We start from the raw sequence: 21229 nt of genomic DNA on the forward strand, positions 1-21229 counted from the left end.
ACACTGGAGGAAGCTGCTTCCCCAGATTAGCCCATGTTAGGACTGAGGGGCGAGATTAAAACTTGTTACTGCTCATGTGTTTTCCATCACTGTTTGTACCGGAGCCAAGACTTCTAGCTAAACCCTAGACGTCTACTGGAAGATTCTGAAGAAAAAAAAAAAAAGTTTAATAATGCATGGCTGCTGGCCATTCAAAGTGCAGTTAAAGTCGTTCAAGAAATACCTGATTTGAAAAAATACTTTATGAAATTCTTAAATGAACGAATACTGATATATTACAAATTTAAAAGTCACTCACCCTATATAGACTAGCAAAATATTTATCAGTCTTGGGAAAAAGTACCAACGTGTTTGAAAGGTAAGGCCAAAGTCCACATGTACCTGACAAAGGAGCCATGCTGCTGCACTCTGCTGATGGCTGAGGCCATTGCATCAGGGCTACGAGTCAGGATTTTCCTCAGAAGCTTCCGGGCCTGCCACAGGGACGCCAGGTGACCTGGGCCAGACCCTGGTGTGCTGCGGCCCCCGGCAGACCGGCGGACCTGGGGGCACCAGCTTGTGCCGTCCCTGGGCGAGCGTGAGCCGTCACCACACGCGTCCAGGGACACGTGTGAGCAGGAGCACGCTGTCCCCTGAGGACAGCACTGTTGGCATCCTGTTAGCACCACCCCTGCGACGGTGTCTGGCTCCCGTGGCAACCACGGTCTCTTTCTGCTGGAGGGAACGTGTCTCTGTTGGCAAGAAAGACCCACCAGCCCTGAGTGGCTGCCAGGTGTGTCCTGATGTATGGATGTGGGGCCGGCCTGTGCACAGAGTGTCTCCCGTGGGTGAGCAGGGCCTGCTGTCCTGTCCCGCCTCGCAGGGAGATGGCACCGGTGAAGGTGAGGCAGCCGGGCCGTGACGGCGTTGGTTCTCTAACGTGCCTCCTGCCGGCCCCGCTGAGGAACGTGCCCCTCCTCGGAGCTGGGGTGCCGGCCTCCGCGCGCCTCCGTGTCTGTTGTGGGTAGTTCTGGGGTCCACCAGCCACAGTGACACGCTGGGATGTGGTGGAAGCGGGACTCAGGTGTTAACCTGAGTTGCGTTGGAGCATCGGCCTCACATGGGAAGCCCCTGGGCAGAGTTGTTTGCCTGTGCGCTGTCGCGTCTTGTTCTTCAACTGTAACGAGTGTGTGTGACTAGGTACACGTGTCAGTCCTCGCACACACGGAGCCCCGGAGCTTCCTCAGAGGACGCCGTTGCCCTGCGCCGCCCGGATGAGCAGCACGTGGCTCGCTCTCACGTCTGGCTTTCCTCCCCTCACGCTGGGGTTTTGAGACGCAGCCGGGCTGCTGTGGTTCACGGCCAGGGGTTCAGCGTCAGTACCGTGCAGGGGTCTACCGTGTGAACGTGCCACCCGCCAGCGTTCACGGTGCATTCAAGTGTATGAATTCCTGACTAGGCGCAGCGAGGAATGGCCAGACGACTGGAATCTGTCGTGTGAGGCTCGTGTGTACATGTTTTGTTTGGAATTGCGGTACTTAGACTTAGGAGGTTTCCTCTTCTCTTGACAAGCTAAGCTTCGCCAGCGTGTGTCTCCTGATTTTACATGGCAGCCCTTGGCGGGGCCATGCAGCGCCTCCTCCTCCTCCCCTCTCTGCCCGTGCCCACACGTGCCCAGGCCCTGCCTCCTGGCCTAGAGAGTCAGTCACTCCCTGAGGTGCTGGGTCTAAGGGTGTATCAGGGCCTCTCCCACTTGTCCCTGCTGCAAGCCTGGCCCTTTCTTCCGTCAGCACCTTGCTTTCATCTTTCGTCTAAGGGCCCAGGAGTAATGCCTGGGGACGGATGTCCCTGTCCCGCGGATGCGGGGTCCTGCTCACAACCCCGCCTGCCCCACCTGCAGAGGAGGCCCGCAGACACCGCGTGAAGGAGCTGCGGGTCTCTCCACAGCCGTGCTGGCTGTCCCTGCAGACACAGCAGCGGGCCTCCCCTCCCTTCCGGCATCGCGAGGGGAGGTCCCACCGCCTGCAGTTCTGTAGGGTCCTATGCAGGGGACCCCATGTTTTTCTGCACTTTGTTTGTTATCTTTATTGTTTTCTTTTTCCCTCAGCAGGCTTTGCTCTTAAAATTGGAGAATTAGTTTTACCATATCAAAACAATATCTTTGGGGATCACGAACAATCTGCACATTATTGTGTTGTAAACAAGAAGATAAATTACAAAACTGAAAAAGTAATATTCTCAGTTCTGACACTTTAATGTTTATATTTGAGAGAGAAGCAATCTGACCAGGGGAGGGGCAGAGAGAGAGGGAGACACAGACTCTGAAGCAGGCTCCAGGCTCGGAGCTGTCAGCACAGAGCCTGGCGGGGGATTCGGACTTGCGAACCAAGAGATCATGACCCAAGCTGAAGTTGGACACTTAACCTACTGAGCCACCTGGGCGCCTCTCAGTTCTGACGTTTCATGAACAGAAAGACTGATTTACACAAAAGAAACACAGATTTCTTGCACAGCCCAATATATTCCAACCATGGTGAAAATAAAAACAGACTGCTTAAGGGCGCCTGGGGGGCTCAGTCGGTTGAGCCTCCGACTTCGGCTCAGGTCATGATCTCGCAGCTCCTGGGTTTGAACCCCGCACTGGGCTCTGTGCTATCAGCTCAGAGCCTAGAGCCTCCTTCCGATTCTGTGTCTCCCTCTCTCTCTATGCCCTTCTCCCACTCATGATCTCTCTCTCTCTCAAAACTAAATAAACAAAAAAAATTTTTAAATAGATTTCTTAAGCCACACTTGCATCTGATTTTCAAGACCCCTTCCTGACCTTCTAATGTGGAAATGGAGAGCAGGAGTCAGCCACTGTCCAAACACAGGAGAACCAGAGGGCCTTGGGAATCACCTCCTGCAAATTAGGAATGAAGTGGGTGGGAAGAGAGTGTCTGTGTCCTCACAAGACGCCTTCCCAAGCACGGGAATCACCAGGTGTTTGAGGTGTGCAATGTCTGTCCCAGGCACCTGGCGCTCCATGCCTGCTGATTGCGTCGGAGAGGATTGTGGACCCCCTCCCATGGCCCGTCGCTCCTTCCGTGGGACGGTGTACGTGCTGTGAAGAAGCACAGGAGGGAGTTGTGGGGAAGCCCCGAGGCATGTGAGGGGCCTGCCTGGCAGGGACGGTTGTGGGAAAGTTCTGAGCCGTGAGACTCGGGCATGTAAACAGTGCATGCTCTTCCTGTGTAACCTGGAGGTCATGTAGGGGAGGCGCTCAGCGTAGACTGGGCTCTGTGGTTTGTGACTAACTATTTATACTGTAGGTCATGACCCGTGGACAGTATTCAGCCTGCAGATGTGTTTTGTTTGAAGCATATGGTATTTTTAAAAAACAGGAAATTTTATGTCAAAGTCCAAATTTATAGCATATCCCAAGAAGTCAGCCTGACAGAGCTGGCCCTGGCATTCCGTGCAGTTGCAACGACTGGCTGAGCTGGTGGCAGCAGCCTCCTTCCCATGGGCTCCTGGTGCCTGGTTCCCGGCTGCCCTCCCTGCTCTGCCCAGGGTGCTGGTGAGCTCTTGCCTTCAGCCCGGTGGAGGGTTTGCTCCAAAAATGAGTTAATGACCTAAATTGTCATTTGAAATGAATTTATAAGAATTCATGAAAATTGAAGGGCTTCTATATCAGTAAGTTTATAATATTGTCTGGGTGTCAGGTATTTTTAAATAATGCCTCAAAAGTCAGTTTGCTTTGAGAAGTGGGTACAAGTAATGGTTTTGTTTTAAATAAACTTTCTAGCTCTTTCCACTGAGAAGACCTGAAATGCTCACACATCTGACGTCCAGATCTGTGTCTCTAAGAACATTTCCCTTTAGAAGGACCAAGGCTCCTGAGGGAACTGATGAGTAAGAGGTTGGGGCCAGAGGAGGTACAGGATGTGCCAGAAACATCTCATGCCAGCCAGCACCAGAATGCGCAGAGATTACCATGGACATGGATGGAATGTGGCAACCAGTATGAGGACACTGTGTCAGCACCTTACAGGGAACAAGGGTGGCAGTGGAATATAGCATGTCAGATGCAAAATCCTTTTGTGATAACAGAGAAAAGAAAGTCAAAAGGAACAGGGCTTTTCCTGTAGAAGAATGCCAGCTGATCTGTGCAGAAGGGGCCAGAGCTAGAGAGTCACCATCTGCGGACACCTCAAGTGTGCCAGTTCAGGCAAAGGTAGTTAGTGGAAGCTCAGACCACCAAGTGGAGGGTCACTGGATGGCAAGATTTTCACATTGACCCAAAATCTTACCTTACAGACAGTTTCTAGTTACCAGGGGAAGAAGGTATCGCCTGAACCACTTGTCTCAGCATCACCAGCAATGGGCCAGCCCACCATTTTGTGCCTCCTGATATGTTGCAAAAGGGAGTGACATCACCTGTGTGGGATTCTTGCCAGGCATGCTTTACCTACATCTAATCAGACAGATGCAAGTTAGGGGATGTTTTTTACAAAACAGCTCTCTAGGGCCCTCCAGGAAGGAGAAGATTGAGACTCTCTCAAGGGCTTATGGGAGACTGAAGGGTCAGCGAGTAAATTCTGATGCACACGCACCGCCTCTTAGGGCATTGTCAGGGCATGCCAACATGTCTGAACATGGGGAAATCTGAATACGGGCTGTGTGGGTGTGGGAGATAGTACTGGGTCAGTTACGTGGTTTTGGTGATGTGAGCACATGTGACTGTCGTACCACGGTCTTGTCAGGCCTATCCGTGTTCTCAGGAGTCTCCTCCTCAAGTCCCGGTGACAGTGCTGTGACACGTGCAGCTTGCACATGGACGGCCCGGCTAGACAAATGTGGGACACAGGAGTGGGGAAGAGATGAAATGAACGGACAAAATGGCAATTGGTGAATGTAGGTAAAGCCTGTGGAGATCTTCACTGTATCCTTTCAACTTTTCTGTGGCCTTTAAAAATATTGCTAAATAATTGTGGGGTGGGGGGAGGGGAACACATTTTGCCTTAGTTTTAACTGATTTTGTCCTCTAGTGAAATATTTACATGTAAAGTTGTTGTTTTGTTTTGTTTTGTAAAGTTTTAATTAAGCTGTTACCCTAGGGTTTATTAACCAGAGGGTGTGAATCCCTAGAGGGGGTGGGGAAGGCTGTATGAATCTCTTGATACATGCAGAGTGTTAGTAGACGAGTGTTTTTCTGCATAGAGGCCCATCTTATTCTCACAGGGGTCCATCCCTCAAGTAATTAAGAACTACTGCCCTAGAATTAGTATTTCAGACATTATAAATTTGGTTAATTGTGAACTTAATTCTCAACTTACATAAAACAAATCGACCTTTAGCAGATTCCAGCTTCTAAAAAGATTTGCTTCTATCAGTTGATAGTTTAATGTAAGTTTATTTGACCACAGAGACTCTGTTACTTAGAAACACACCATTACATTTCAATAGCATGATGCATTCCTTTTGTGTTCCAAATTAATACGTGTTCAGTGCAATCACATGTTATTTTTAATACAGTCTGCTTTCCCTTGTGTGGATTCACATTCTTCACATTTTGTGTAAAGGAAAAAATATGCTCAACTCTAAGTTTTGATTGTATCCATTTTCATGTAGAGAGAGAAAATGCAACTTCAAAGAAGAAATAGTCATGCCTTTATTTTTCAGTTGTGTAATCACTAAGGTCTATTTACAGAGTTAGAAACATTCACTTCTTTGCAAATAACAGTGTGTGACAGACCAGATTCCAGCGTGGTTTACAGTCTCCACTCTTGCTGTTTGGCATGTGAAGGCAGAGACATGTGAGTAACATGTAAGAGTGTGTTGAAGCATTCAGGCATGTGGGCTCAGACGTGTGCTAACACACGCCTGTCCTGTTGACTGTAGACCCCATTTCCTCTGAAGATCCTCTACAAATGCCTCTGAGTCTGTTGGATCAGGTTCAGTCAGGGCTGATGTTCATAGGTAAATCATGAATTACACTCCAGAAGAACCATCTGCCCAGGGCCTGATGCACCCGGCTGAGGGATGGAAAGGCCAAGGCTTGCACGCAGACTCTTCCTCTGTCCCACTCATGGGTCATCTCTGAGGTCAGAATCTTATCTGCTAGACAGGTTTATTGACCACATACTCTTACAGTTTGGCTGGCTATTGTAAATAGGTTTTCCCCCATTTTAGATGTTACAAGTAATCACAGTGAATCACATTTATAAGTCAGACTTCACTCTTTCTTACAATCAGGATTTTTTTTTCAAATCATCTTTCTAAATTACTCCCACATCTGTGATGAGAAGTAATTTGGACTCTGTTGAGTTTAGCATTCACTGTGTGTTTATGGAGACCCTGGCTGAGCACACCCTACGTTGGTGTCTCTCTGCTCTGTACGATGGGTGTGAGCAAAGGCTCCCAGCGTCCCTCTGGAGCCTGGCCCTCTACAGAGCGTTTGCTGATCCCTGGCCCAGAGTAGGACGCCCACTCCTTTTCCCATTACATTTCACAATCTAAAGAATCAGTTACCTTGAATAATTAATGTCCGCTGTGTTAAGAGGCCAGGCAGCCTTGAGCAAGTCACTGAACCTCCGTGCCTGCTGGTTCCCTGACACCCACCAGTGAAGGAACAGATGCTCTCCTTCTCTGATGTCTACCCTTTGCCTAGCACGCCGTGGATGGCACCTCATTTAACCCGTGGATGGCACCTCATTTAACCTTACCAGCAGCCTTGGGAAGTAGAGGTTGCTACCCACAATTTCATGGGTGAGGAGACTAGAAATCAGAGTCTCAGTAATGGGATCAAGACCACAGCGTATTAATAAGGATTCCAGGTCAGAATCATAGTACTTGTTCTGGATTTTCATCTACAAGGAATGGACCCCATGGTTCAGTAGACTTCTGGATTTGCACATCCTGGAGTCATTTTGTATAGTATAGAGCTGGCCAGAAACTTATGACGATTTTCATGGGTACTTTTAATATTTTTAAATTTTAAGTTGACTGAGGATCTGAATTTACATTCAACTGTGGACAGAATAGTTCAGTCATCTTCAGTCTGTAAGTATATTTCCTATGAGGAAACTTTCTGATTTCTAAATAAAGGACAGGCGGAATAGATGTCACAACGGGTTTTAACCGCCCTTTGAGATTTCACTGAAACAGCAGAATTTGAGTAGCTCCTTGTTGTATGTCGGCATTCATGAACCTAGTAATTCATGGTATGTTTAAATGATGGCTTTAGAAAACATAGTCAGTGTTGTTATTATGCAGAACAATCAGTTGGTTACTAAGTATTACCAGTTGTCAAAGCATGACTTGGTTGTTTATAAAATACTCTGTTTTCTCATGTCCATGTCAGAAAATGTTAATAAGATAAATTATTCCTTATTAATTTAGGACCCCATATAAATTTTTATCATTTCAGTTTCTCTCTTTTTCTTTTAAAGTCCTTAAGTTTGGGTGCACCTGGGTGGCTCAGTTGATTGAGTGTCCGACTCTTGAGCTCAGCTCAAGAGACTCAGATCTCTGGGTCATGAGTTCAAGCCCTATGTCGTGTCATTACACTTGGTGTAAAACCTATTTTTTAAAAAAAAGTCCTTGAGTTTTGTAGATTCCTTTCTGTTTTATTTAGGAGTAGTATTAATATCCGCTTTGGAGAGCTCATGAGCTGATTGGTGTAGACCTGGGGTCAGCAGTCAGTTTAGCACCAACTTTCTGCACAGAATGCAGGGATCCAAGAAACGACTTAATCTGTCTGTTCTTCAGGTTTTACAGTCTTTGTGGAGAAACACGACGCGCCCTCTGGGCATCTGTGATGCAGCACCCCATATGCAATAAATAATCAGTGCGCACCTGACTCACAGTACCACACCTGTCACCAGGGTGGAGGCATGTATCCTGAGGGCCAGGTGAGGGGGCACTTGACACAGAGCCTGGCTCCTGGGTGCTCCTTGTCTTGTGCCCCAGAAGCTCTGTGTTGCCAGACGGCACTGCTCGGCTTGGTTGGAGACTGGCCGCGGGCGTGGCCCCCTCGCCCCCTCGCCATTGGGAGCTGCACCCACTAGGGTTCAGCTCCCCTGCCCTTGCCCTCACACGCCCCTCAAAGCTGTCCTTGCCCACAGACTGCTTCCCTTCCCTTCCACCAGTCCTGCTGTCTGAACTCTTGTCATGACCCCCGAATTCAGCATATTCTCGTCCAAACCGTCCCTTCTTTGTCAGCCTCTTAGCAGCATCCCTGAGACGTAAGCAGTTCTCTTTGGCTTCCTTCTCTTTGTGTCCTGGACGAGGCTCTCTCGGTCTTCCTGCAGTCACCTGTGCTGGCCGCAGTGCCGGCTCACGTCCCTTTCCAACGCTCACTGCTCCTCACGTAAGTCTCGTCTCCCACCGAGCTTTTCTGACCTACACTCCACTGACTCACATTGTATATATCAGGGCCCCTCAAGCCTTATGCTCTTTCCTCCACTGAATTTGGCACCATTTACCTCCTATATTCTACCACAGGCTTTCTTTGTTACCCCTGATCTAAATTTAAATTTCTCAATTCAGGGGCACCTGGGTGGCTCAGTTCTTTGAGCATCCAACTCTTGATCTCAGCCCAAGTCATTATCCCACGGTCATGGGATTGAGCTCCGTGCTGACAGCCTGGAGCCTGCTTGGGATTCTCTCTCTCGTTCTCTCTGCCCGCCACCCCCCCACAATAAATAAACATTTCTTAAAAAGTAAAAATAAATGTGTCAGTTCAGGCAAACCATATTTGCCGACAGTACACAATACTGTGCTGAATGCAGTATGTGCTACCAGTAAAGCTTTGGGGTTTTATCCTTTAGCTATGTACCCAGTCTTCTGTGGCTCAAATTTTCACATACTTACCAAACCTAAAGTTATCTTAAACAAGCATTATGATTATTAACACTTCTACATGAATTTAAAGGTTTATGGTATATACTATTGAACACTTAACGTTCTTATGTGCAAGCGGGCTAATCACCCTGACCTCACTTCTCTTGGAGGTGTCCAGGTGGACCAGAGGACACTGTGCAAAGGCAGATTTCAGCTTAGCGCTGTGCGTAGGTTTATTTTTCATATTTTAATTGAAATATAATTAACATACAGTATTACATTAGTTTTAAATGTACAATGTAATGGTTCAACATTCAATATATTATTCATTGCTCATCACAATCAATGTACTCTTAATCCCCTTTTCTTATTTCACCCGTCCTCCCCTCTGGCAACCACCAGTTCTTTGTATTTAAGAGTCTGTTTGTCTCTTTTTTCTTTCTTTCTTTCGTTTCTTAAATTCCACATATGGGTGAAATTGTACGATATTTGTCTGACCTATTTCACCCAGCATTACACCCTGTAGGTCTGTCCATGTTGTTGCAAATGGCTGGATTTCATTCTTTCTTTGGCTGAGTAATACTCCATTGAATACATATAAACCACATCTTGTTTAACCACTTGTCAGTTGATAGACACCTGAGCTGATTCGGTATTGTGGCTATGTAAGTAATGCTGCAGTAAAGATAGGGGTACATAGATCCTTTCACACTAGTGTTTTCATTTTCTTTGAGTAAATACCCGGTACTGGAATTACTGGATCATATGGTATTTGTTTGTTTGTTTGTTTGTTTGTTTTGTTTTGGGCACCTCTGTACTGTTTTCCACCAGTGACTGCACCAATTTTCATTCCCACCAATAGTGCTTGGGGGTTGTTTTTCTCTACATCCTCACCAACACTTGCTATTTCTTGTCTTTCTTGATTCTGACCATTCTGACAGGTATGACGTGATGTCTTTTTGTGGTTTTGATTTGCATTTCCCTGATAATTAGTGATGTTGAGCATCTTTTCATGTATTTGTTGGCCATCTATATGTCTTCTTTGAAAAAATAATCTATATTCAGATCCTTTGCCCATTATAATCAGATTTTTTTTTTGGTATTGTGTCTTTTATATATTTTGGATATCGGTTCCTTATCATATATTATCATTTGCAAATATTTTCTGCCATTCAGTTTGCCCTTTTGCTTTGTTGATGGTTTGCTACACTGTGCAAAGGCTTTTTATTTTGGTATAGTCCCAATAGTTTAATTTTGCTTTCGTTTCCCTTGCTAAAGGAAAATCTAGAAAAATGCTTCTACAGTTGATGTCAAAAAAATTACTGCCTATGTTTTCTTCTGGGAGTTTTACAGTTTCAGGTCTCACATTTAGGTTTTTAATCCATTTTGTATGGAATCTAAGAAGTCCAGTTTATTTTTTATGTAGCTGCTCAGTTTTCTCAGTACCATTTGTTGAAGAGATTCTCATTTCCCTGTTGTACATTCTTGTCTCGTTTGTTGTTTATTAATCATAGAAGATTGGATTTGTTTCTGTGCTCTATATTCTGTTCTGTTGATCAATATGTTTCTTTCTGTGCCAGTACCATACTGTTTTGAGTACTACAGCAGTGTATCTTCAAATCTGGGATTGTAGTACCACCAATTTTGTTCTTTCTCAAGATTTCTTTGACTGTACCAGGTCTTTTGCGGTTCCACACAAATTTTAGGATTATTCTAGTTCTTTTTAAAATGCTGTTGATATTTTTATAGAGATTACGTTAAATCTGTAGACTGCTTTAGGTAATATGGACATTTTAACAGTATTAGTTCTTCCAAACCATTGACATGGAATATCCTTCCATTTGTTTGTGTTGACTTCAGTTTCTCTCATTAGTGTTTTATAGTTTTTGGAGTACAAGTTTTTTACCTCCTTGATTAAATTTATTCCTAGATATTTTATTTTTGGTACAATTGTAAATGGGATTGTTTTCTTAATTTCTCTTTCTACTGCTTCATTATTTATGTTTAAGAATGCAACCAATTTTTGTATCTTAATTTTGTATGCTGTGACATTACTGAAGTTGTTTATCAGTTCTAGTAGTTTTGTGGTGGAGTCTTTAGGGTTTTCTATATATAGTTACATGACATCTACAGATAGTGACATTTTTACTTATTCTTTACCAATTTGGATGCCTTTTATTCCTTTTTCTTGTCTGATTGCTGTGGCAAGGACTTCCCATACGAAGTTGAATAAAAGTAGTGAGAGTGAACAGCCTTGTCTTATTTCCAACCTTAGAGGGAAAGCTCTCAGTTTTTCCCTGTTGAGTATGATGGTGGCTTTGGATTTTTCATATAAGGCCTTTATTATATTAAGGTATACTCTCTAAACCTATGTTGTTGAGGGTTTTTATCACGAATGAATGTTGTACTTTGTCAAATGCTTTTTCTACATCTGTTGAGAGGATCATATGGTTCTTATCCTTTCTCTTCTTTATGTGACATATCACATTCATTGATTTGAAATATTGAACCACGCTTGCATCCCTGGATTAAATCCCACTTGATCATGGTGAATTATTTAATAATAGTAGGGAACTTTAACACCCCACTGACATCAATGGACAGATCATCCAGACCAAAAATCAACAAAGGAACAGTTGCTTTGAATGACTCATTGGACCAGATGGATCTAGCAGATATATTCAGAACATTCCATCCAAAACCAGTAGAATACACATTCTTTTCAAGCGCACATGGAACATTTTCCAGAATAGACCAATCACAAGAAAAAATCTGGAAAGAACATAAATACGTTGGAAGCTAAATAACATACTGCTAACCAACAAACAATTCAAGCAAGAAATCAAAGAGGAAATTTAAAAATACCTAGAGACAAATGAAAATGAAAACACAAAGGTCCAGAATCTTTGGGATTCAGCAAAAGCTGTTCTAAGAGGGAAGTTTTTAGCAATACAAGCTTACCTCAGGAAGCAAGAAAAATCTCAAATAAACAACCTAACCTTAGACCTAACCTTAGGAGCTAGAAAAGGAACAACAAAGAAAACCCAAAGCCAGTAGAAGGGAGGAAATAATAAAGATTAGAGCAGAAATAAATGGTAAGAAACTAAAAAGCAATTGAATAGATCGATGAAACCGGAAGTTGGTTCTTTGAAAAGGTAAAACTAAATTAATAAACCTTTTGGCAGACTCATCAAGAAAAAAGGAGACAGGACTGAAGATCAGAAATGAAGGAGGAGAAATAATAACCAACACCAAAGAAACACAAAGGATTATAAGAGAATATAATGAAAAATTATATGCCAAAAAATTGAACAACCCAGAAGAAATGGATAAAAGCCATATTATCTCCCAAAACTGCATCAGGAAGAAATAGAAAATTTGAACAGACCAATTATTAGTAATCAATAAACCCAACTATAAATAAAAGTCCAGGACCAGATGGCTTCACAGGGGAGTTCTACCAAACATTTATTTTTAATTCTTTTAAATGTTTATTTTGAGAGAGAGAGAGAGAGAGAGAGCTGGGGAGGGGCAGAGAGAGGAGAGAAAGAATCCCAAGCAGGCTCCACACCATCATCAAAGAGCCCAGCACGGGGCTTAACCTCACAAACTGCAAGATCAGGACCTGAGCCAAAATCAAGTCAGACGCTTAACTGACTGAGCAACACAGGTGCCCAGCATTTAAAGAAGAGATAATACCTATTCTTCTCAAACTATTCCATAAAAATATAAAAGAGGAAGGAAAGCTTCCACATTCATTCTAGGAGGCCAGTCATACCCTGATGCCAAAACCAGATAAAGACACCACACAAAAAAAGAATGTTTTTCCTTCTTTTTCCATGTTAATGAAAGCAGTCACCTTAAGGAGTAATAAACTTGGACTCTGTGAGGCTGACTCCCGCAGTGGCGTGTGGAGTCATCTGGCAGTGCAAGCCCGTGGAGAGATGGTTGGATCTTGCTCTCCCCTGCAGGCAGCACCCACCACGCTAGGTGCCCAGCACCCACTCGGGTGTCCAGACTTCCCACTCGTTGGACTTCAGTCAGAAGATGCAGAGTAAGTCCAGGCTCACCCGTGTACCCCCAGTGCTTCCTAGTGACACCCACCCACTCTTGCCATGGTGTCCTGACCTGCCTGCTGCCCAGGGAGTCATGGTTGTGGCGGGAATGGAGGATGTGGGCCTGACTGCGCTCCGTCCAGAAGACATACGCTCAGCTGTCTGCCCTCCAGGGTGTTTCATGTCAGAGGTCAGCAGACTTCGGTTGTTGCAGAGCTGCCCAGTGTTGCCACCCCACTGTGCTGGAGCTGCAGAGGAATCGTCATGCCAGCTAGACTTCCTTGCCCAGCACACAGGGAATTTGGCTGCATTTAGGCACCTGCGAAACCTTTCCTCAGGCCAAGGCTCTCCAGCCATGTGTTCTTCAAGTGGAAAGGAGCCGGGCAGAGGGTTAGGGAAGGACCAGAGACTTTGGTGCTTGTTCTTTGTGAATCTTAAAACTTGGTTTGTGATTCAGATAGCGCCTTTCCATTGGTTCTAAGAAAAGGGAGGTGGGAAGGGCAGGGGCAGCTAATCTCTCTGAAGTTAGCAAGGCCGCTTTGTCTGAAGGAGAGTCTGTGCACTTCTTCAGGACATTTCCACCCCAGGGTGTCATGAACCCCTGACAACCCATGCTTGAAAACCACTCATCTGTTCCAGACACATTCTGTCATAATTAAATCAAGTGATCCCAGACAAGCGAAGCGAGTATACACAGTTTAATCATCGGAGATCAAGGTGGGCACCCAGGCATCCTGATTCCAGGCTATACGTGTCTTTCACTGTGTCATATCTTTAGTGCTTTTTGTAATAATTTTAAGCCAAATCTCAGAATTAAAAATATAGTTAGCATTCCTTGTATATATGTGCACACACCATTAATATTTTTAAATCATAGCTACGCCAGTACTTTCTCAGTGTACATATGTGTTAGTAATTACAGCATATTCCTGAAGCCAACCAGAACATCTGTTTGTTTTTAACATTGTATCATGAAGAATGTTTGCCGTAAGGACATTTATCACTCTTTTTTAATGGAATTAAAATTTCTTATCCAGCACATGATAAAATTTCAAGGCTGAACATGTTCATTGCTAGACATATTTTATATTTTAAGTTATAAAATAAAAAATAAAAGTGTGTTCCAACTTGCGAGCAACGCTTCCGTCAGTTGCTCTGATTTTCAGCCTTCCTAGAGAATCTCTTCCTGTCAAGGTGTTCCAGTTGCACAGTGGGCTCTGACTGTGTGCCTGGGCCTTGTGACACTCCAGGGCTGCCAGGCAGGGGGAGATGCAGCACCCCACTGTGACTCATGGGGCCTGCACTCTCCTGGGCCCAGGCAGAGGGAGCTGAGGACCCCAGCATGCTTCACCACAGCCCCACCCTTTCTGCTGAATTCATTGCACCTTATTTCCCCAACCACACCATGTTCCCAGAGAGTAGAGACCTCTCCAATTCTGTTTATCCCTGTCTGTCTACAACAGCATCTGGAATACAGCTTAAAGTCAGAGTGAGAAATAAGTACAGGAATGGCATAATGTTCATCTGCATTGTCCCAGGGTGCATGCAAATTCTGTTGACTCACCTTGAACTTTGCTCCCTAGACTGCTTTCAACAGCTTATGCCAGTGCATTTATGTTCACACAGCAAGAAGCATTCCCTAAAGGTTCCTGTTAAAGGAATGAATAACTGTATATTCTTATTTTTATCTGTCTCTTCTACTCAACTTGGCCAATTTAAATTAGCAATGCTCCTACTTTCCTAAACTGGTTATAAATCTCAACTTTTTTGTTCCATAAGATTCAGCTTCTGCTCTTAGCCACCTGGCTTAAGCCTCTTCCCTTGGTTCTAACAGTCTTCATCATATTATTCTTGTTCATGTTATAATCTCAAAATCCTAACTAGTATGAGAGGGTACCTAGAAAGAAGGGCTTAGAAATACAATTAGCTTGGGATACCTGGCTGGCAGTAGGTGGAGCCTGTGACTCTTAATCTCAGGGTCATAAGTTTGAGCCCCACATTGGTTGTAGAGATTACTTAAAAATATTTTTTAAGGAAATAAAAATAAGCTCAAATAGGATAAATCAAACTCATATCTGAGAAAGTTACTCAGGAAATAGCTTTGGTGAATATGCCTATTGCTGTCAATTTTATATGAAAGGTTGGTAATAAGTAGTACACTCACCTGCTTACCACACTTCCCAGATGTTTTTCAGAGCTTTTCACGATGGCTCTCTAAGTGCGGCCGGGAGCTCCCCGACGTGGCAAGACCGCTACTGAAAGGTTAGGTCACTGAAGTTTGAAAAGTTAGAGTAACCTGAATATGAGCTCCTAGACACAAAGCTGAGAGCAGCAAAAGAAGTCAGCATAGTTTCTGTATGTGTCCTTTATAAATTATTCCAGATATACAGACAGAAGATCATTACATAATAAAAATTTTAATACTATATATGTTTGGTAGGTTCCAGTACATAGTAAATACTAATAGCTTTATGTTAAACTGAACTGAATAAAAGTTCACTTTCAAGCACATTCAAAGAAGGTAGTTGCTAACAGTAACCATTGGACCAAAAATTTTCAAAAATGTAAGCCTCAGGTTTATAAGGTTGTCGTTATGGACAGTGAACACATTTTTAAGCAAAGTCCACTACTTTCCATAAAATCTTTTGATCTTGAATAAAGAATAATGAGGATCTTAAAATACTGTTAAATCTTTTAAAGTGACACAGAAATTTTCGATTTTGCAGCAAAGTTTCAAAAATAGTATAGAATTCACATATGCCCTTCTTCTAGCTTCCTCTAATGTTAATAGGCAGCATATAACCATACTCCCTCCAGTCCTCACAGCCAGGAAATTAACATGACAGGAGTGTTTTAATTTTATATGTGGGATGAAAAAAGGAACCAAGCAAAGCCAGTCACTAAGCATAATTATACCAATAATTGTAGCATAGGATCTTATAGAAAATTAATATATTACTTTAACAGCAGGATAATAAACAGAACATTAATTTATAAATTCCACCTGTTATTTTTTCCTGCCATACACTTCTTGGTCTTGGACCTTAACATGTAATTTTTAAAGGGACTTAGAGCCTAGCTAAAAGCAATACTCAGGTTTGTTGTAAAGGACATACTTATTTTGCTCCAGATTTCCCCAATCTAATTCAGCAGCAAATAACATCTTCTTGTTCTCTTGAGGAAAGTTGCAGGAGAGGGCTTTTTTCTATAGTGTGAAGCTGAATTCTCACTAAGACTGCTGGAAAACTAAACTCAGTGTGTGTTTTGGTTGTTTCTCTGTGGGTTGGGTCTCACTTATTGATGACGGATACTACTGCGATAAATACAGGAGTACAGTTTGTAAGTGATGAATAAAAACTTGGAATTATGTGATATTTTGTGGTTTAAGAACTATACTTGAATATGATCTTATACATGAAAATGCATAGGATGATATTTCTCTTGTGTTAATATAATTGTTTTCAAGATGAAGATGTTCCAGGGTTGAATCACCATCTTCTTCAGCATTGCAAATTTGTTCTGGAAGAATATTCCTAAGGAAAAATAGATATACAAACCATAAATGGTCCAAGCAGTATTAAGCTTTATATGACTTAGTTAAAGTTTATAATTTTTTTTAAGTTTTGGTGCTTTTTATCTTCAAGGACCAGAGAGTATAACATGGTTGAAGACAGAAAATAAATGAATTTCAGCAAAAACTATAAAGGAACATGAGGGGGAAGGGATAATTTTCTAAATAACTTTTATTAAAAAAATGTGTTAAGGAAACAAGAAAGCAAGTCCGTTCAATTGTTTCCAGAATTTGAGTTCTGAATATCAAAAAGGACTGGTGGGAAAATATTAAATTTGAGTGATCAAATGAGTTTCCATTTATTAGTTACATGAGTGTTCATGGTACTTGCAGTCTTGTGTTTTATAGCTCAGCCCACAACTTTAGTCTTTATAGCCACATTTAAAGACATATTGGATCTATTAATACAAGGCTTGGCATTGACCGTCATATCTAATGGATGCCTCTTTATGATCAAAACTATCCTTACATTTTTTATCTCAGACTGGGTTTTTTTTTTTAGTTGTTTTATTTTTTTTGACTTAGCAAAGCTTTTATTTTTTTATTTTTTATTTTTTATTTATTCAGACTGGGTTTTGCTCTTGTTGAAGATACAGAGCATTTGACAAAAAGAAATATCCTTGGAATGTGGAAGTCCGGCCAACTGTTCATACGTACTACTTACAAACATGTTGAAATTCTACCCTTTATTTCGGCCCGTTTTCTTTATATCATTATTAACATTTACTCATATTCTGTGGGCAAATGTTTTGTTTCATGAAGGTACAAACTAATGCACACAAAATGAAAAATGCTGTTATAGCCTCTCGTAAGTAATAGGTTTGAAATTTGAGGACATTCCTTTAGGACATCTGTCAGAAAGGAAAATGAGCCTTAGGAAAGATGCTAACTTGGTTGTTCTAGTTATTTGAAGGAAATCATCTCGTGAAGAATCAACTCATTTCTGTGAGAAGAACTTTCTGGTGCTCCAGGGTAATTCAGTATCCCTCAGTTTGGCAGATTAGTTTGTTGTTGTCTTTGATAACTTAGCAAAAATAAGCTGGAAGTTATGAGATCAATTCTGGTATTAAAGAGTTAGTTTCACATTGTTGTATTGGTGAGCTCAGCCAGACCCCAGAAGCTATTTGATATCCATTTTCACTACCCAGGATATGCTTTTGTCTACATGTCAGTGGTTCCTGACTAATGTTGGGTATACAGCAAAAAATGGCATAGTTTTTACAAGGAATTCTTAATCATTTTGAAGAACAACAAATCATAAAACTTTTAGGGAAGTAATCTAATTAAACAAATGATTTCCAAGTTATATTTGCTTAAAATTTGTTTTGTTTAAAATTTTTTTTTAATATTTACTTATTTTTGAGAGAGGGAGAGACGAAGTACAAGTGGGGGAGGGTCAGAGAGAGAGGGAGACACAGAATCTGAAGCAGGCTCCAGGCTCTGAGCTGTCAGCACAGAGACCGAGACAAGGCATGAACCCACAAACTGTGAGATCATGACCTGAACTGAAGTTGGAGGCTTAACTGACTAAGCCACCCAGGCACTCCAATTTTTTTTTAATGTTTTATTTATTTCTGAGATAGAGNCAGCAAAAAATGGCATAGTTTTTACAAGGAATTCTTAATCATTTTGAAGAACAACAAATCATAAAACTTTTAGGGAAGTAATCTAATTAAACAAATGATTTCCAAGTTATATTTGCTTAAAATTTGTTTTGTTTAAAAATTTTTTTTAATATTTACTTATTTTTGAGAGAGAGAGAGACGAAGTACAAGTGGGAGAGGGTCAGAGAGAGAGGGAGACACAGAATCTGAAGCAGGCTCCAGGCTCTGAGCTGTCAGCACAGAGACCGAGACAAGGCATGAACCCACAAACTGTGAGATCATGACCTGAACTGAAGTTGGAGGCTTAACTGACTAAGCCACCCAGGCACTCCAATTTTTTTTTAATGTTTTATTTATTTCTGAGATAGAGAGAAACAGCATGAGCAGGGAGGGTCAGAGAAAGAGGGAGAGACAGAATCTGAAACAGGCTCCAGGCTCTAAGCTGGCTGTCAGCACAGAGCCTAACACGGGGCTCGAACTCACAAACCGTGAGATCATGACCTGAGCCGAAGTTGGACACGTAACTGACTAAGCCACTGAGGCACCCCCCCAAAAAAATTGTTTTAATAAAATTGGATCTTTTTCTTATATGCTAGAAAAAATTTTAAGTATATCAAAGATCTACATGTGAAAAATGAAGAATAAAGTATACCCTAGGAGCATGGGGGAAAAAAATCGCCCTATGACTCAAAAATCAGAAGCACTAAAAGAAAAGGTTAATAAAGTCACTACAGAGCTTTTAAAAATGCAAAGTTAAAAGACAAATGGCAGACTAGAAGAAAGCTTTTGCAACTTACATCACAGATCTAGGGCCAATGAACAGAGACCTCCTAAAAACCTATGCAGAAAAAAGTCGGGGGTGGGAGGGAGGGGAATGCCCTGGTAACCAGCTCACTGGGAGAAAAAAATGAAATGACATAAACATGAAGAAATGCTTAGTTTCATTCATGATAAGAGAAATGCACGTTGAAAATATCCTGGCACACCACTCCACTTAACCAGATTTGCCTCACAAAAAGAAAATTCAGAAGCTCATCAACATGGTCTGATAATGGGGCTGTGCAGAATCACACAGTACTGGAGGGAATTCAGAACAGCACAGCCCCAAGGGTGGACTTGGCAGTACCTAGCAGGATCACATTTTGCCCTTTCACTCAGCAGTCTCCCTTCTAGGAACCTATCCCAGAATTAGTCTGGAAAAATATAAACTGCTGTCCAAAGTTATGCATTATGGCACTATTTGTAGTAATAAAAGAATGGAAACAGTTAGACATCTGTCAATAAGGAACTGATTAAATAAAGTATCCACATAATAGAATACTGGTCAGTTGTAAAAAGAATTTTAAAAAGTCTCCATATACTGATAAGGAATGATAGTAAGGCTATATTGATAATAATAAAAAGAGTAAAAAAAAAAGTTACCACTCTAGGGGAACCTAGATGGCTCAGTCACTTAAGCGTCTGACTTCAGCTCAGTTCATGAGTTCAGGCCCCATATCAGGCTCTGTGCTGACAGCTCAGAGCCTGGAGCCTGCTTCGGATTCTGTCTCTCTGTCTGTCTGTCTGTCTCTCCCTCTCTCTCTCTCTCTCTGCCCCTCCCCCACTTGTGCTCACTCTATCACTCTCTCTCCCCCCTCTCCAAAATAAGACATTAAAAAACAAGTGGCACTCTAGAGAGAGAGAAAACAGAAAAATCCTTTCTGTGTAATGATTTGTATAGTGACTGTGGAAGAGTATGGGGAATATGTGTATCTACGTATGCTTGTATTTGCCAAAAAAATACTGGAAGGAAATACTACAAATTAATTTTAAAAAATTAATAAGCAGAATGATGGACTACAGTATAAGGGACAGGCATAAGAGAAAGACTTCTCTTAACATACCTTCTTACACAGTTTCAACTCTGGAATTATGTAAGTGTTTAACATAGTAAAAATAATATTAATCAAATAGAAAATAGTAATTCTCTGAAACCAAAAACAAAGACCTTATATTTAATATTAAGTTGTTGAAATATTGTTACAGAGTAAGCCACAATATTTCAGCTACACATCCTTTGTGGAACATATTCTAAAGACAAATAGAGCTCCCAAAACACTGTATACTTAAGTCAGTACTTTTGTTTTGTTCTTGTAATAATGGTGTTCTCACTTTGAAACTATTGTTTGTATGTTGTAAGATAATGACTTAGTTAATATTGTTGAGAACCTAGATTCCCAGTATAAGATGAACAAATTTAAAACAAAAACAGGGGTGCCTGGGTGGCTTAGTCGGTTAAGCGTCCGACTTTCCGACTTTCGCTTAGGTCATGATCTCGCAGTTTGTGGGTTTGGGCCCCTTGTCGGGCTCTGTGCTGACTGCCAGCTTGGAGCCTGGAGCCTGTTTCAGTCTGTGACTCCCTCTCTCTCTGACCCTCCCCTGCTCACGCTGTCTCTCTCTCCTAGAAATAAATAAAACATTAAAAAAATAAATAAATAAAAAATAAAACAAAAACAATACTCTCTGTGGTTAAATTTGAATTGGGAACACGAGTATGAACTTCTGTTCTTTTTCTTTATAAAATACCTATTTCCTGGCAGTTCACGTCAAGCCTTGAACCAGTAACGACACTTTAGAAAAGATGGTGCCTGGTCCCCAGCCTGGGGCGTGTGGGTGCTGCTCCCATGGAGGGGAGCTTGGGCATCTCTGGGAGAAGGCTGTCACTGGTGCACAGCAGGGGATGGGAGCGCTGCCCACCTCAGGAGAGGCCTCTCCAGGGACACGGAGCCAGCTCCGAGCGGTACCTCTGGCCAAGGAGTGGAGTTTAAGAACAATAATTATAGTTGATGAAAGCATTCTGAATATATAAAACCATGAGTTCACATTGTTTCTCCAGAGGAAGAGAGAAAGCCAAAAACTATAAAACGCAAACACTTAGGCACTGACTTCTTTTTTTTCCTGAGACAGCTGCTGTTAACATTTTAATATATTTTATAGTCCTTTCCATTCATATTTAATACATATGTATCTTTTTTTTCCAGTTTCATAAAGGTAGAATTAACAAATGACATGATAGTTTAAGGTGTATGACAATTTGGCATTTGTAGATCCTGCAGAATGATCTCCACGTTAAGTTTAGGTAACATCTGCCAGCTCACATGATTAGTAATTTTTAGCCAGCCTCTTGCTCTGATTGGACAGAGCATTCATCTTACCTC

General features: G+C 42.3%; 3 protein-coding genes and 1 long non-coding RNA gene across 6 annotated transcripts in view; 2 read left to right on the forward strand and 2 right to left on the reverse strand.

Annotated features, from left to right (window-relative positions):
- The window catches only part of ASPN (asporin), a 29839-nt gene extending 25495 nt beyond the window's left edge, over positions 1-4344 (reverse strand). The window contains exon 1 of one of the 2 annotated variants that reach the window (XM_077773962.1): positions 4269-4344. The gene's annotated coding sequence lies outside the window, so the exon portion shown is untranslated. Of the gene's footprint in view, positions 1-381; positions 457-4268 lie in introns of those variants that run through there. The other variant, XM_077773963.1, reaches the window with a different exon arrangement.
- Positions 1-21229, forward strand: part of CENPP (centromere protein P) — a 222571-nt gene that overhangs the window by 129957 nt on the left and 71385 nt on the right. The gene's annotated exons all lie outside the window — the stretch shown is intronic.
- The window catches only part of LOC144239794 (uncharacterized), a 62437-nt gene continuing 45934 nt past the window's right edge, over positions 4727-21229 (forward strand). Inside the window, exon 1 of the long non-coding RNA XR_013337484.1 lies at positions 4727-4900. This is a non-coding gene — a long non-coding RNA (uncharacterized LOC144239794). The remainder of the gene's footprint in view (positions 4901-21229) is intronic.
- Positions 15259-21229, reverse strand: part of ECM2 (extracellular matrix protein 2) — a 35506-nt gene continuing 29535 nt past the window's right edge. The window contains exon 10 of the mRNA XM_077773961.1: positions 15259-16390. Within this exon, the coding sequence (XP_077630087.1) occupies positions 16222-16390 (169 nt within the window). The 3' untranslated portion in view covers positions 15259-16221. The remainder of the gene's footprint in view (positions 16391-21229) is intronic.

This window comes from Crocuta crocuta, unplaced genomic scaffold, assembly GCF_008692635.1.
Source record: "Crocuta crocuta isolate KB4526 unplaced genomic scaffold, BGI_CrCroc_1.0 scaffold866, whole genome shotgun sequence".
Classification (NCBI taxonomy): domain Eukaryota; kingdom Metazoa; phylum Chordata; class Mammalia; order Carnivora; family Hyaenidae; genus Crocuta; species Crocuta crocuta.